The following is a 17,011-nucleotide window of genomic DNA, read 5'->3' on the forward strand; positions in this document are numbered from 1 at the left end:
TACCCCTAGTGGGATACATTCTAAAGATAAAAATACATAAAACTAAATACATAAAAACACATTAAAAAATCATACAGTAGTGAATATTCTTTTCAGTCATAATATTAATATGTTAATTTAGAAATGTATAGTTGTGTTCGAGGACAAAGCAAATAAAAAATTGTGTCAGTAACACTAGAGACAAAGATTTCCAGAGTAAGAAAAAAGATACAAGTGTAAAATTAGAGACTTTAGGTAAAACTGATCTGGAAACTTTAACTTTGAGATGCATTAAAAAATATGATGGGTTCAGATGGACAGATTTGTGATAAAGCAAATACAGCAAAATCCTAACTCTAAAATCAAGGCGGTAGATGGGTGTTAACTCTTCTTTATGTTGGAAAACGCTGGGGAGGAAAGCTGCTGAGATTCCATGCTAAGTCACAGAGAGAGCAGCAATGGGATAAAGACAACTCTTCACTGGGCTGTGCTTCCATCCCCACAGTTACTACTCTGGAATCATTTTAAACATCTTTTTTTTTCAATTTTTTTTTTTTTTGGAGGGAGAGATAACTAGGTTAGTTAATTAATTAATTATATTATATTATTTATTTATTTATTTGATGGAGGCTCTGGGGATTGAACCCATGACCTCCTGCACGCTAAGAATGTACTCTCCATTGAGCTATACCCTCCCCCCTTAAACATCTTAACAACTCTTCCTGAAAATCTTACTCAGCTGCCAAATCATCCACAAAAAAATCAAAAGGTCCAGGACTAACAGACCATGTCTCCTTATTTTGGAACCTAAGTGATTCCAGCAGCGGGCAAACAGCAAGCACTAAATATATCTGAGATAAACATGAATAGATTGGTTACAAACTGTCTGTCTGGTTCTGAAAAACTAAAATATGATTTCAAGTAATATATTAATTACAACAAAGCTATACAACCTGAATTTTACATTGAAAGATTATGGGCATCTTCAAAACATTATTAAAATGGAATTTTCTCTCTGAATTTTTAATTAAACTCATATTAAGTATAGGAAGTGGTACATTTGAGAATAATATACTTCTAAAATCTCTTTTATGTGATTCAAATATACCTTAAACCAATTCTTCTTTCTTAGACTAATGTTAAAATTCATTTGAATAGAGAAAAAAAAAAAAGGCTGAGAGACTATACCCCGAAATGTCAACTGTAGTTTAGTATGGGTATCAGGACTGCAGATGCTTTTAAAAATAGCTATGCTTTTTTCTATTTCATAGTATTTGTTTGATTTTCCCTTTTGCAGTAAGAATATACTACCCTACAACTGGAAAAAAAAGGTTCTTTAAAAAGTCCATATGCATTTGCTGGGTATTAAATAACGGATGGAGTAAAGGTGATGTGGGATTTCAACTACCCTAAAAACAGATAACCAACTCAAGAATAATTTTAGAAACATGATGACTATATATCTCTAGGGTACTTTTCCCACATTCACCGGATATTCTGTTAAATGACATTTTCCTCACCACCAAAAATGCAGCTCCCTATCTTCTTTGGTGGTTTCAAAACATAGATATAGAAGTATTCAAAATCCAAGACTCATTTTGTTCATTCCATAAACACCAAACACCTGTACTCTGTACGAGGTGCAGAACCGGGGACGTGCAGAGGAAAAGACGTCGTTCCCCACCTACCTCCTCGCAGTCAGCATATGTACCCAGCACCCATTTGGTGCCTGGCAGCGTTCTACGCGCTGAGGATACAGTAGTAAACAAAATGGACCCAAAGTCCCTTCTGCTTCTCTTCATGTGAGTCGTCTCTCATTGCTACATCCTACTTGGCATCTCCAACAACTCCACCTCAGAAATCCCACCACATCTCTTCTTAAACCTCACAAGAAACAGCAACATATAAAATTCTCTGTTTTGTCTGCTTTTATCAGCTTTTTACTGATTTCATTTCTTCCTTACCCAGCCTGAACTAAAACTGTCCATTTAAACATTCCCTCACCAGTAACCTCAGCTACAACTGTTCTTCCAACTGACCTATCACTTCCCATCCTGCATCAATCATACAATTCAACTTTCCTAACCAGCTAACCAGCTGAGTACCGAGAGAAAAATGTTGTTATGTATATAAACTGCTGTCAAAACAAATTCATGATTTTAAATCTCATAGTTGCACCATATTTTTACTTCTTTGATCAATGAATATTTACTAAGTAACTAAGTGTGGGACAACACAGATTAAGCTGCAAAAAAGACAAAAGCCTGTGCTCTCGTGGAGCTGGCACTCTAACTAAGAAGATAGATCTTACATAAATAATTATGAATCTGACACAATGCTATAAAGCGGGAGGGCAGGGTGCTATGAAAGCAGATAACAGAGGCGTCTAACCTAGTTTGGAGGTGGAAAGGTTGTCAAGACAGGCTTCTGTTCTAATCAATTCTGTATTCCAGCCCACATTCCTAATTTATATTTAACCCCTCAACTCCACCCCCTTAGCAAAGGAACTAGCCTCTTCAACTTTTCTTTGGATTCCCTATGATTCCCTCTCCTCAGTGTACACATATGACCAAGTGTCTCCCACCCAAACAGAAGCTGGACTTATCTTTCTAGAAAGTAATCTGGCCACTGCATCATGCATCTTAAAAATGTACATACTCTCCCTATCAGTGCAATAATTCTACTTCAAGAAATCTTCCCCAAAGAAATAAAGGTAAATTTAAAGCATAAAAATTATTTGAAATAGTGAAAAGAGTTAGAAGCAACTTAAATAACAACTGGAGAATAGTTACAGATGTGCCTTAATACGCGCACAACAGACTATATGCTGCAGCAACAAAGCCAAAAGAAGACAGATGGTCAGAGCTCTTAATTTTACAGTCAAATGCTTATACCTGTAACTATGTTAAGGAATACATAGTAATAAATACGGGTAAGTAAATCAATAATAAAAGCAGAATGTACAAATGTGTAAGAAGAGTACTGCTGTGTAATAAAAAGGTGTATACATGAACACTGCAAGGAAGCAAGCTGAATTATTAACAGCAATATACAAGATGATAATTTTCTTCCTCACAGTTTTCTGAATGGATGGAGAACAACTGCTTTCCACAAGAGCAGTGCAGCTGGGCCGTGCACTGGCTCCATCACCTCCATTCCTTCCCTCTGACTCTGACACACTGCACCCGCTTCTGTCCCAACTTTAAGGAAACAACAACCTCCAAAGTGACAAACCAGCCGACTCTTCAGTTCCCTTTTTAATTGACATCCTTGCTTCTAACACACCATACTATCTAGGATCTCCCTCCTAACCCTGACCACTCCTCCTCAGAATCTTCAACTAGATTCCCCTCTCCTGTATATCTTATAAATATGGTGTTTCAGATGTCCATCCTAGGCGCTCTTCTTTTTTTACATCACATACTTGGGGGATCATATCAATCCTCAAGGCTTCAACAAGTTACATTCTGACTGACTCCAAAATCCACCTACAGCTTTTCTTTCTCCTAAACTTCATTTAATTCTTTCAACAGCTACCCTCACCCTCCCACCTTAATCAAGTTTTTTTTTCTTTAAAGTCCTAAATAGCTAGCCAATCCATCTACTTTCCTCACTAACTCTACCACACAGATTAAGCCAACTTAAAATCATAATTGCCCAACTGGTCCTCATGTGTCTTTTCTGCATTACCATCAGAGTAAGCCCCTAAAATGCAAATCCAGTGGTTATCATTCCCTTTTAAAACTGGCACCTAGAAGATAAAGATAATACACCAGAAGTCCTTCATGGTCATCTCTAGACACACTCCTACCACAGAACTCGGGGCTGCTCCTTCTCCACCAGCAGCAGCAGCAAGTGTGTGCCAAGCACTCTAATGAGTGCTTTAAATGAATCATTGAATCTAATCCATTTTACAGAAAAGGAAACAAAGAGTCTGTCAGAAAGTATAAGGCCACAGAACTAGTAAGTGACAGAGCCCATATTCAAATCTTTTTTTTTAACTTTTTTTTTAAATTGAAGTATAGTTGACTTACAACGTTGTATTAGTTTCTGGTGTCCATCTTTCTAATTCCAAGGTACTTTACTGCATTTCTCAGCAAAAGTAATTAAATCAGCTTCTAAAACAGCTATTCATCTTTTAAAATTCTGTTCATAGAGAATCTCTGGAGGAATTCCTAGGAAATTAGCTCCAGGAGGGTAAGTGGGTGGCTGAAGAACAAGGAAGTAAGAGAGACTTATGTTTAACTTCCTTTCTCTTCCATAACTGTGTGCAAGCTTTCTAGAGGCTTCCCTGATTGCCACCCCATATTCCAACAGAGTTGGTCACCCCACCACCATGCTTCTTCTCTATTTTGTTCATACAGCTATTAATACATCTATTTTGTCCTATATTTCATTATTTATTGACATGTTCCTTTCTCTTCTTACCTAAAAAACTTCTGGAGGGCAAGGATCCTGTCTCTGCCATCCCATTCCTGTAAATCCTAGGTTCCTAGCACAGTATCTGGTACATAACAGGTATCCAACAAACTAAACTACCTCTTCCTCATTTTCGTTTTTTTAAATCTCTATCACACTTCACCCCCAGGCATCCCCAGCCTCACAGCCTAACTCCCATCTCCAACCATCTTTCACCCCGCCAGCACACGCTATATACTCCCCCAACCCACCCACTACTGCTTTTCTAAAACAGATACCATATCACTGCCTTACTCAAAAAGACTGAAGGCTCCCTACTACCTGCAGAGTATTCCCCCTTAGAACTGTTATCAAGGCTTTCTAATATCAGATTCTAATTCCGTTACTCCTGCAAACTCTTCACTATTAGCCCTCAACTCTCCAACAATATTGAGCCATATACCTCAGCCAACGACACCACACAGTTCCATTCCTCCCATGAGACTAGACCAATTATCAGTCTGGAGTATTTTTCTCCAACAAAGTGTCTCAAATTCTCACTCATTTCCTAAAGCCTATCAAATACTACTTCCTTTATAAATCTGTTTCTTTAAGCTAAAATTAATCATCACCTCCTCAGTTCTCCCATACACTCTTTAAGCACTTAACATGTTACGTCTTAACCTACAATTATTTGCATATGTCTGCTCCCCACCCTGCCTCACTGTACCAAGTACTGAGTTCAATACTCCTTGAGAACAAGAACCCACATTCAGTTCACTCAATGCATTTACTGAGTTTCTACTAAGTGTCAGGTCCTTCGTAGAAATATGGATAAGACAAAGACAGATAAAATAGTTTATTTATACTCAGCTCTGACAATGCCTGATATACCATACATGTTCGATATATATTTGTTGATAAATAAATACATTGCTTATTTGATGTCTTTGTTCACATTTTCTATCTGTTTCAATATGCTGCTTATTGCCAACAGAAACTAGAAGAAAAGACCTTTAAAAGCCTTACAAAGCTACATGGGAAGAAAGGCCTTTATTTCTTTTTCACTCCCCCAAGAAATAATCCAGAAAGTCAGGAAGCACAGAAGGAACATTCTGAAGGCTGAATTCTATTATCAGCAGAATTTAGGAACAGAACAGAGAGACCAGATTACTTGCTGGTTTCTCCTGAATCACACTGGCAGAGTGGCATTGATATTCTGTTTGAAGGGCTAAAAATATCACACACATAATAGATTTCAATTCTAAAAATTTCCAAATAAAAAATTTATTATCTCTCACATTTATAATTAACTGTATCTCTACTGCCTCTATTAGTATGCATTATTTAAAACCTGAATGAAATTCCTGAACTGAAAGTACATTTGTGAGACAGTCTAAGAAATTCGTCCTGACAGTCCACAAGGATTAGCAAGAACACAAAGTAAACATATATCCTTTAAATGTCTCCTTAAATAAATATTTTTATGCAGATAAAGTGATAAAATTTTTGCTCACAAAACGTGATTTTTAAATTAATCAAAAATTTAGACAGGTTATTCTGTCCTAACAAATTAAGCTTAATTTGCTGAATATACACAAAAAGTATGTTTAGTATAAATGAAAATCCAAGGCAGAAAACAAAATATATTTATTTGTTTCACTCAATAAAAGGAATTTCCTTCAAGTCTTACTTCTTAGGCAATGAAGAAATACAAGTAACAATCATCACAGTGAGGTCCCTAATTTTCTAAGGCAGGCCTAGAAAACGAGCATTTCACAAATAAACTGAGAAGCGATTCTTACCCAACGCTTGCCATTTCATGAGAAAACCTGATGCAATGACAATTTCTCTTAAGAAAACTGACATCTTGGATCCAAATCATATATTTACCTGTCCTAATCTTAGATAAACATACTGTTTAAAAGAAAATTCTATTTTAAATTAGGTATAATAAACTCTCAGATGAGCATATATTACTGCAAACAAAAGGTGATTAACAGCTGCTCTTTCTGGTCAAGTCTTTACAACGATGTTAGGATTTTAGGAAGGAATTTTTATATCTCTTGGTATAGTTCAATACATCTCCAGGAAGACACTATTTGGCCAAAATTAGCAAAATGACTTGCTTTCCTTCCATAAATGAATCGTTCCTTCTCGCCTTCCAAAAGCATTGGGATTGGGCCTAAAACTGTGTTCAAAAAGTTTACCAGAGATAAATAAAATCTGACCAAAGAAACACAACAGTTTTCTCCAAGAATATATATGAGGTAGGTACTGAGTCTCATCATTCACTTGTTCACTCATATGAGTGCCAGCTGAAAATTAAGTACTGGACTTACCAGAAATATAAAATAGCCCATTACCCTGGACTCTGCAGAGTTACATCCCTCAAAAAGCAGACAGTTAAAGCAGTATAAACATCACAATTACAGTCTGCCCAAAAGGCAAAGGAAGCATAATAAAGGCACAACTCTATTTTGGGGAGGAGAAAGTGCCACCCAAAAAAGTACCTTTTAGGACCTGAAGAGTAATTAGTTAAGTTTGACAAGTAGGGAAAAGGACTAGAGAAGGTGAATATAAGAAGGAAGGAAAGAACCTGTATCAAAATTGGAAACATGAGCCAGCAAGTACCATAGGAGACCCACGGATAGTACCTTACGGAATAACACAGCTGCCATCTACCCACTGCATCTCCACAGATACCAGGGCTGCTTAGAAAAAGGTCCTTGGGAATATTTTTTAAACTGAGCCCCCCCTTAAAGCCATGTTCCCTTGCCAGGTTTATGAATTAACCTCTCTATCCAAAACTTTATTTCCTCTTCTTGTCCCACTCCTATTCCCCTCAGGATAGAGGAGTATCAAAGAAAAGGGGGGATTAAAACCAAGCAGGACCTTGCGGGACCTTACTGGATATAAAAGCCCCTCTGTGTCCCTCGTTTCTTTCTGTAGGCCTTCCCTGAGCTCCAAAGAGCAGACTAAAGCATTTACTAATTAGGAAAGTTCAAGAATGCAGAAAAGAAAGTGAGAGAATGCAGAAACAAGGGAAAAGCAGTCAAGCAAGAAAAGTAATGATAGCTTTAAAGAATAGTTCAAAAACAAAACAGAGCCCTAGTTCCTCCTCAAGGGACATACATAACTTGATGCATATCTTTGAGTTGTTCTGTAGAAACTAAGACCCATCTGTCCAAAGTGGAGGATGGTGACTACATGCTGACCACAAGAACGTAGATCCCAGTTTGGAACCAGAAGGTTGATGACTAAGAGTCCCAAAACATCACCCTGTTACCTCACTACCAACCAATCAAAAGAAAGTCCACATGCTAATCACACACCCTGCGCACCCTCATCCCTTTTACCTTTAAAAACCCTTCACTGAAAGCCATCAGGGAGTTCGGGTCTTTTGCACGTGAGCTGCCCATCCTCTCTGCTTGGTGCCCTACAATAAACACTGTACTTTCCTTCACCACAGCCCCAGATCAGTAGATTGGCTTTGCTGGATGCTGGGCAAGTGGACCCCAGTTCGGTTAGGTAGCATTTTCTAACCTGAAAAGTTTGTTCCATCCCTGTCCTTTGGGGTCCCTTTATGTTGATTCAACTCTGTTTAACATCCTACTTTCTATTTTCTGGTCTTGTTTCTCCAAGCCTAAACTGGCAGAGAAGTGGAAATGGAGATTAACAGGATGCCCCAGTTAGAGCTTCCACAGCTCAGAAAAGAGATGAGGTATAAAGACCTTAAATTTAATCAGGGTGAACAACAAAATGAGAACTGCCCTAAGAAACTTTCCGTTCAATTGAGCTGTCAACTCAGGATTTTTTAGTATATCTATTAAGTCATTTCTTAACCACTTTCACAGTTGCTGGCAACTTTAAAATCAAAATAAAGCAATTACTGAGTTTGTTCAAAAAAAAAACAAAACAAAACAGGACAAATAAGAATTAAGGCTTCTTCAACATTAGTCATTAGGGAAAAGTAAATATAAACCACAACAAATCTTATGGTTACCAGGAAAGAGGGTGGGAATAGATAAATTTGGGAGTTTGAGATTTGCAAATGTTGGCCACTATATATAAAAATACATTTTGAAAGTAAGTTTCTTTTATATAGCACAGGGAACTATGTTCATTATCTTGTAATAACCTTAAAAGGAAAAAAAAAACATGAAAACGAATGTATATATGTATATGCATGACTGGGACATTGTGCTGTACACCAGAAATTGACACATTATAATTGACTACACTTCAATTAAAAAAAAAAAAACCCACAACAAGAAACCACTGGATACCCAACAATGGCTACAAATTAAAAAAAACAACAAACCCCCCTGACAATACTAAGCTCCACTGAGGAGGCAGAGCCACCAGAACCCTCATATACTGCTGGTGGGAATGCAAACTCGTACAGCCACTTTGCAAAACAATGTGGCGGTTTCTTATAAAGTTAAAAATACACTTAACAAACGATCCAGCAATCCCATTCCTATGTATTTACCCAAGTTAAATGAAAATTCATGTTTACACAAAACCCTGTACATAAATGTTTATAGTGGCTATATTCTTAATTGCCAAAAACTGGAAACAATCCTGATGTCCTTCAACTGAAGAGTGAATAAGCAAACTATGGTCGGTTCATCCGTACAATCAGCAATAGTAAGGACTAATCTACCAATACATACAACAACAGGGATGAACCTCAAATGTGTCACACTAAGCGAAAGATGCCAGACTTAAAAGGCTACATAATATAATACATACATATACATACCTACACACACACACACACACACACACACACACACACTATATATATGATTCCATTATATACCACCCTAGAAATGGCAAAACTATAAAGAAAGAAAACCAACCAGTGGTTGCCAGGCCCTGGAGACGGGATAGGGTTGTCTAAAGAGGGGTATGGAGGAATTTTGGGGGTGATGGAACTGTCTTACATATTGATTGTGAGGATGGTTATATGACTGTACACATCTGTCAAAATTAACAGACCTGCACGCTAAAAATAGTAAGTTTTATTATATGTAAAATATAGCCAATTTCAAAAATGAAGGAAAAAAATAATGAGGGATCCTGGTAACAGATGAGACTAAAAAAGGCATCAGTCAAATCACTAAGGACTCTGCTAAGAAGTTTTAGATTTTATCCAATAGATATGGCCAAATGATCTCAAGAAAGGGACAGACACAATTCAATTCTGTATTAAAAGAAGATGGACAACAGTTAGACTGGACTGACAGCAAAACAGGGAGCAATTGGGAGACCAACGAACCAACCATGTCAGTAATTTAGGGGACGAGTTACCAAGACCTGACTAAGGCTGTAGAAATGGACAGAGAAAGTTAAAGGCAGGAAATTCTCAAGTTTCTAGCAACAGTGAAACCATTAAGTAAGCTAGGGTTGAGAAAAAAGATTTTAAACAAGCTAAATGTAAATGCCTGTGGGACATTCAAATGCAAACATTTGGTCAGATATCCTGGTCTAGAGCTCAAGGGAATAACCTGACGCAGCTTTAGCTTTGAGACCGGTCAGCGTATTTCAGCCATGAAAACATAAGGTCAAGCACATGTAAAGACAGAACATGCAGAGTGAAAGGTAAAGAGAGCCCTGGGAATTACCCTGAGCAACACAGCAGTGTGGGGGTGATGATATAATTTGAAGTATAAAAAGAACCGGCTTACTGAGTAGGCAGCAGTTGAGTTAGAAATGGGCTACAATCATATGTCTATTTCAGTCTGGGGTCTCTCAACCACTTTACCCTTGGCTTCTCTGGTTTTATCTTTGGCTTGATCGCCCTGGGAAAACTAAGGTAGTTCAATAAAAAGTTATCGTTGAATCTAAGGTTTCACTTTGTACCTTCCATATTGTTGACGATGAAAATATTCAGCAAATAAAGTAAGAGGAATAATCTATTGAATACACTTATTTTGTCAATTAAACATAGAAGCAGCACTAAAAGGGGTGAAATGACTCACTTCGAAACAGGTCAGCTTACTCACACAGCCCAATGACTTTATCTTGGTAGCTGGTCAAATGACCCTACAAATGCTTTACAGGATCTCTGATACCAAAATGAAGTTATTTAGCAATTACCATAAGATAGAGCCAATGATTCTAGGTAATTAGTTCTCAATCAGAAACAGGCACTGAAACTCCCTGTGGAGCTCTCTCACAATGCCTATCTTGCCCAAGCTCTTACTCTGAAAATACTGATTAAGGAACTTTTGGGGTAAGACCCAAAGTATTGTATTTTTACTAGTCTGACGTGTGTGTACATAATGATCATTTCAGATTCTGATGTACACACACACACACACACCACCAATCCCAAGTTGAAAAGCAATGATATAAAAGGGGGTTCCAGCATCTACATGGAGTTTTCGTTTCTAAGGTTCTAAAGCACATCCTCATCTCTGAGAATTGCCTCCAACTGGGAGTGTACAAACATACATTTCCCTGATCTAAGTCTAAAATTCTGAGCCCCCAGCCTGTAAAATACCTACGAACGAATCACCTTTTGGTTTTTGTTAACTTCCTCTGAGATTTAGCTCCTCAGCAGAATTCAAAAATGATGGTGAAAACAGCAACATTAGAAAAGCATGGAAAATGGGTCGTTATCTGTTAATTGTTTTATTCCAAATTCTCTGTTTTAATGACAAATCTTAACAGAAAAACTTGGTAATTTCACCAACTCAAGCTTAACTTCCACAAGCTTTTAAGCAGAACCAGATCCAACCTGGTATACTGGAATATTCAGATTCGACTTCTCCAATTACTGAAATTTCCAAAAAGTTCCAATTTTCCAATCACACCATGAATGGTTATAAATCAAAACAAAAATAATTATCTGTAAGTAAATGATTTTTCCCACCAAAATTTACACTTACCCATCTCTCCCCTTACTGACAATTTTTACTTCAAAATAATAAATCCCACAGGCTGCTGGTATTGGATGCGTGGCACGAACTGAAGCTGCATCTTTTGGGGTTTTGCCATGACCTGCATAAGGAACAGGAAGGAAAAAAAATTGAGAGATTCACATGAAAATCTTAACAAATTATTCAGAAACAAATGTGGTTTTTGAATGATATATACATTTCTGCTCCCATAAACACAAATAATCAAAGAATTAATGAAACATTTATTATCATAATTAATCCAATATGCAAAATAGCACAAGTTAGTCTTAGAACTCTTCACACTAACTAGTTTTGATGAAATTTTGGAACCTAAATATGTTGAAGCTAGCGGTCCTTTATGCAAATTAAATAAAGTATTTCAGTGTAGACTGTATTTTTAAGAGAAAAAAGGCTGTTCCTGAAGAACATGATTAATCTTATTAGATCTAAATTTGCATACAATTTATAACATTTCTAAACACTTTTTTGCCAAATGGCCTACTTTTTAAACCAGAAGCATCATGGACTATATTTTTAACTGGAATTTTATGCAATTAGATTAAATTGGCAAAACAGCTCTCTTATGTTAAGAATTTACAATTTTGTTCTCTGACATACTCTTATTAATTCTATATAAAGGCTGATCCATAAAGTTTCTTTGGTCCATTACAGCCTACTGAGGAACACCTCTAATCTCCAGTTGTCTTTTCTTTCTTTTTGAAGAAAGGAATATAACAACATACCATTACTGACATCTTTAGGAAATGTTAGATAAAGGCTCTTAAACTTTTTTAATTAGCTATTCCTCAATTCTAATCCCAAAGGGTTATCTTCGCTGGTATCAACTCCCCTGTCCATTCCAAGACACAAATTACCTTGAAAGCTAGCACATGAACAAAACCATGTGAGCAAAAGAAAATATGCCCATAAAATCACCAGAAGAATAAAGCCAGAAGCTGAAGCAGTACGTCAGGAAGTACCGAAAGTGAGCGAGACAGGCTCCATGAGCCCTGGATGAGAGCTGTATGAGAAACAGCACTCTGACCACCACTCGGGTGTTAGATACGCTTCCCCAAAGACCAACTTATGTCCTTAATCTTTCACGCAGGCTGTAACATTATCTTCATGGGTAGCAGAATTCCCCTTCTCAAATTTACCTTGACTGTTTCAAAACTAAACACCTCTTTTAAGTCAAAATTTCTATCTTGGCTATATAATGCCTATCACACACCAATGAGATCCTATCCTCCCTCACCATACACTTTATCAAATTACCAATGCCTATGCTCTCACTAAAGTTAAGTTTACACTTGTGATGCAAATTAGCACATGTTCATATGGCCTAAAAGAAACTGACTGAACTCACCCACTCTTCTATCACCATTCACAGATGCCCTAAGTAAATGTGTTATAGGCAGAACTTCTCAGCCCAGTGACCACTGAGAGGTGATAAACCTAGCTAGGAAGATTAAAGTGGAAGCAGCAATATATAGACGCCAATAAAACTGCTTTAACATATGTAGGTAGTATTTATACTGAGCTAAGCAGAAGAAAAAAAATAACCACAAATCTGCAGAATGATACACTAGTTACTTTTTAAAATCAGACATTTAATAAGTTATGGTTTCAGCAAAATATCTTTTACAGTAAATTTATATTCAAATAATTGAGCTGCCTGGGAAAAGGTCATGTAAATTAAACACATTTTTAAAATTTAGACACTTAAAAATAAATCTAGGGAAAACTCTGATTAACCCTGGAGTACTAAATCAACTAGCCTTTATTTTTGGTTTGGGGGTTTTTTTTGGCAGAGAAGTGACCAAAATGCTTAGGGATAAGGGAATCTCAAGGTATACATAATAATAAGTGATAATAGTTGACATAAATTTAATACCATGTGAAAGGCACCATTCTAAAAGCACTGTATTTATTAACTCATTTCACATTCAAAACAACTTATGAAGTAAGTACTATTTATCATTTCATAGTTGAGGAAGCTAAAGAAACTCGTCCCAGGTCGTACTGCTGAGTGAGAATCCCAAACCAGGATTTGTGCTGGGATTTAAAGTCAAGAAGCCTGACCAAATGCGAGCTCTGAATCCATAGGAAGGACTGGTTACCAGGAGCATTCTGGGATCACTTCACAGGTACTCCCATCTCCTATTCCTGCTACTTCTATGGGAAAAGAGGAAGAAAACAATCTGAGGGTAAACAATCTCTCAAAGGTGCTTTTGTACAGATTTTTCTCGTTCAATATCTGTGAAATAGATATTATGTAACCTCATTTTTTAAAATGGAGAAATTCTTAGAGGCTATATAACTTGCCCTAAATTGGTAGAATTATGCATTAAATCCATGCCTGAATTAGAGTACCCTACACTTTTCCATTATGCATAAATAACTGTAAAGAACTACACAATCATAAATCTTCAAGGTTCTATTATATTCATTATGCCCTACTAAGACACAACAGAAAAATTCTGTAAATGTTAAAAGGCTTTGTTTCATTTTTAAATTAACTTTAAAATGTAAAGACCCAGGAAAAAGTTGAGGTGTAAGATTAAAAAGACTCATACTATTTTTAGGTGAGACCAGTAATAGAGCAAAGGGCCTATTTCTAAAAATGTTCATCAGCAGGAACATTTAAGGATTATCACCTTAAATTCTGCAGTGACCAAGGTACAACCTCACACTACACCAAAGTGTAAATTTCTAAAACCAGAGTCTTCAATGTCAAGTGTTTTCAAGATGGTTCAAGAAGAAAATACATGTACTGCTTCAGAACTCCAAAGCTTTCCTATTCAAACATCTGTTGACTGCATATAACCGAAACAGAAAGGGTTTGAATAAACCCCTCCCTCAGCCCCCTCCACTCTCCAACATCCAGCCAAGTGCATTTCTGGAAATATAAATCAGACTTCCTTGTACCACCAGCCCTCAATACAACGAATATTCTCTCTTTAAAGCCTCCCATTCAGCCTGGAAAAAGATAAACTTCCTGAAAATCTTGTTTGATCTCGCTCTCCCCTAGCACTTTCCACCTCCTCCTTTCTGCTCCAGCCACCCTGGCCAGGCAGGCTTGGCCCAGTCTTCTCCCTCTACCTGGACACTCTCCCCTTCCCTCCCAGACTGGTCAGGTCTGACTGCTCCATCTCAGTGCAAGCTTTACTTCCTCAACTATTCCTTCTCTAAACGCTCTGACTTGGTCTAACCTCCTCTTTATAAACCCTCCAAACAACATTAACACACATAACACTTATTTGTGATTATTTTATTATTTCTACATTTTAATTCCTGGACCTCTTTTTTCCCACTGACTTCCCCTCTAATTTCAGCATCTCTCCTGGAGCCACACTCTGGATTCTGATATCACCTGAAACTATTTCACCTCAGAACTATTAAATTCTAATAAAGTCTGTTTTGCTACAAAACACATTTCTTGAATACAAATTAGCTCACATGCACTTGATAAACACAGGAATGATGTCAGCATGATAAAGAAGTCATTCAGGTCATAACACAGCTTTTCCCAGTACATTAATGAGTTAAAGAGAAAAATTTAGCAATATAACAAAAGGCCCTATGTCAAAACAGCTGGGATTCCTACAGAAGTGCATTCCTATTGTACCTGATTTCTGGTGGCTTCAGGAACTGCAACACTTGCTACTATGTGAAACCATCTGGGAAGAATTCAAGTGCAGTACAGATCAAAAGTGCTAAGATACTGCCTCTTCGTTTATATCAGTATGGACTCATGCATCTCATGCATATTTATTTTATACTTTGTTTTATAATTCAACACTACTTAATTTCTTTTGTTGCTCAAACTGTTCCCTGTTTAGCCACTGGGAGCTTTTTCAGTTGGCTCCTCTGGCACTCTTACATACCTCCATTGTGTGTTTTGTGTTTTTGCTTGTTACTTTCTGGCACTACAAGATCCTAGAAGCTCATCTTGTGTACTTCCTGCCCCAGTCCTAGAATCAGCCATTTCTCCAAGGAGCCCTAGCTCCTTTTACGGACAAATGGCATTAGAATCCGAGATCTAGGTACTAGGCATGCTTGTTGTTACTGGGGTGTCATTGCTTTTAGGCCTCCTTATCGACAAGAGCAAGGAAATATGTGTGTAGGCTAAACCCCTGTATATATACACAGGTCTATACTTTTACATGTAATCATCTACGTACATATTAAACTAAACATGACTGCACACTATTGTCTCCAACTCTAACTCATGGATCATTCTAACTGCCTCCCTTTGCTTATCTGTAAAATTCTACTCCAATGGTGAGAAACCTAACTCCCACCATCCGCTACCCATATTTAAATGCTAAATTCCAGTACCTATGGATAGCAATATCAGAACTGTCAACCAATATCCCCATGGGACACAACTTATCATCAATAAGAATTCAGTGCTTACATAGTATCTTTTACCTTAAGTTTTATAGACTTCATTTATTTCTAAGGTTACTTAGGTCAACGCCTTTCCCCTCCTCTTGCTTCATACGTATGTAAGATAGTCTGTTTTGGCACATTCTATATTCTATCCTGGGATTTTCCCCCTCCCTCCTAAGTGATTTTTTAATGTGCACACATTAAGGTTCACTCTTTATGCTCTGAAGTTCTATGGGCTCTATAAACACATACGTCACATAGCCAGATACAGTACCATACAGAATCTTTCACTGACCTACAAAATCCCGTTCTCTGCCTCACTCACCCTCTCTCCCTCCCCTCAACCCCTAACAAACACTCATCTTTTTACTAGCTCTACAGTTTTCCCTTTTCCAGAACTGTCATATAATTGAAATCATACAGTATGTAATCTTTTCAGATTGGCTTCTTTCACTTAGTAACGTGCATTTAAGATCCATATGTGTCTTCGTGGGATGGACAGCTCTTTTCATCACTGAGTAATATTCCACTCCAAGGATGTAGCATCGTTTACCCACCCACCTACTGAAAGACATCTTGGTTGTTTCTTGGTTTTGGTGATTACGAGAAAAGTTGCTATGAACATTCATGTGCAGATTTTTATATGGGCATAAATTTTCAAACCTGGGTAAATACCTAGGAGCTCAACTGCTGGATGATACGGTAAAACTAAGTGTAGCTTTGTTAGACACTGCCAAACCACCTTCCAAAGTGTATCATCCTGCTCTCCCACCAGTAGTGTAGGAGAGTTCCTGCTGCTGTCTGTATCCTCCCCAGCAATTGTCAGGTCAGGTTTTCTTCGGATTTTAGTCATCCTGGTAGCTAAAGGTAAGCATTTCTTCTTTGCTTAAAAAAAAAGTGGTGAAAAGGGCTAAACCCTGAATCAGATTTTTATTTTTGATTAAACAGCTAACAAGAATTTACAAGGAACATCTCTAACAGGAAGACCAAATCCCAGGGCCGAAGGCTGTGAAGGATCAGCAGCCTGTGATACCGACACAAACGCAGTGGAAATTTAACCTGGCTTGTATTTTACTAGGGCTGTTACTCTATAGTACTCTGGTTACAAAGTTCCATAGGTTTTAATGGGTCTCCACCAGCCCTATTTCTCCCATAAGCCCTGTTACTTTTAGTGTGCAATTCTGTGGAAAACGTGAGGTTTTTCCAGCAACACAGCTTTGGCATATAGGGGAAATACAGACATCTTCCCCTGGGACACACCTTCTATCCTCTCCCCTTTCTGAAGAATCCACTTCTACACTTCAAATCCAGGGAATTCCAATTCC

At 37.5% G+C, this 17,011-nt stretch overlaps 1 protein-coding gene across 2 annotated transcripts in view; it reads right to left on the reverse strand.

Moving 5' to 3' along the window:
• Positions 1-17,011, reverse strand: part of RANBP9 (RAN binding protein 9) — a 73,814-nt gene that overhangs the window by 49,551 nt on the left and 7,252 nt on the right. For both annotated transcript variants that reach the window (XM_032462511.1, XM_032462512.1), the window contains exon 2: positions 11,280-11,391. In XM_032462511.1, coding sequence (XP_032318402.1) covers positions 11,280-11,391 — 112 coding nt within the window. The remainder of the gene's footprint in view (positions 1-11,279; positions 11,392-17,011) is intronic.

The sequence above is a fragment of the Camelus ferus genome, chromosome 20 (assembly GCF_009834535.1).
Source record: "Camelus ferus isolate YT-003-E chromosome 20, BCGSAC_Cfer_1.0, whole genome shotgun sequence".
NCBI lineage: Eukaryota > Metazoa > Chordata > Mammalia > Artiodactyla > Camelidae > Camelus > Camelus ferus.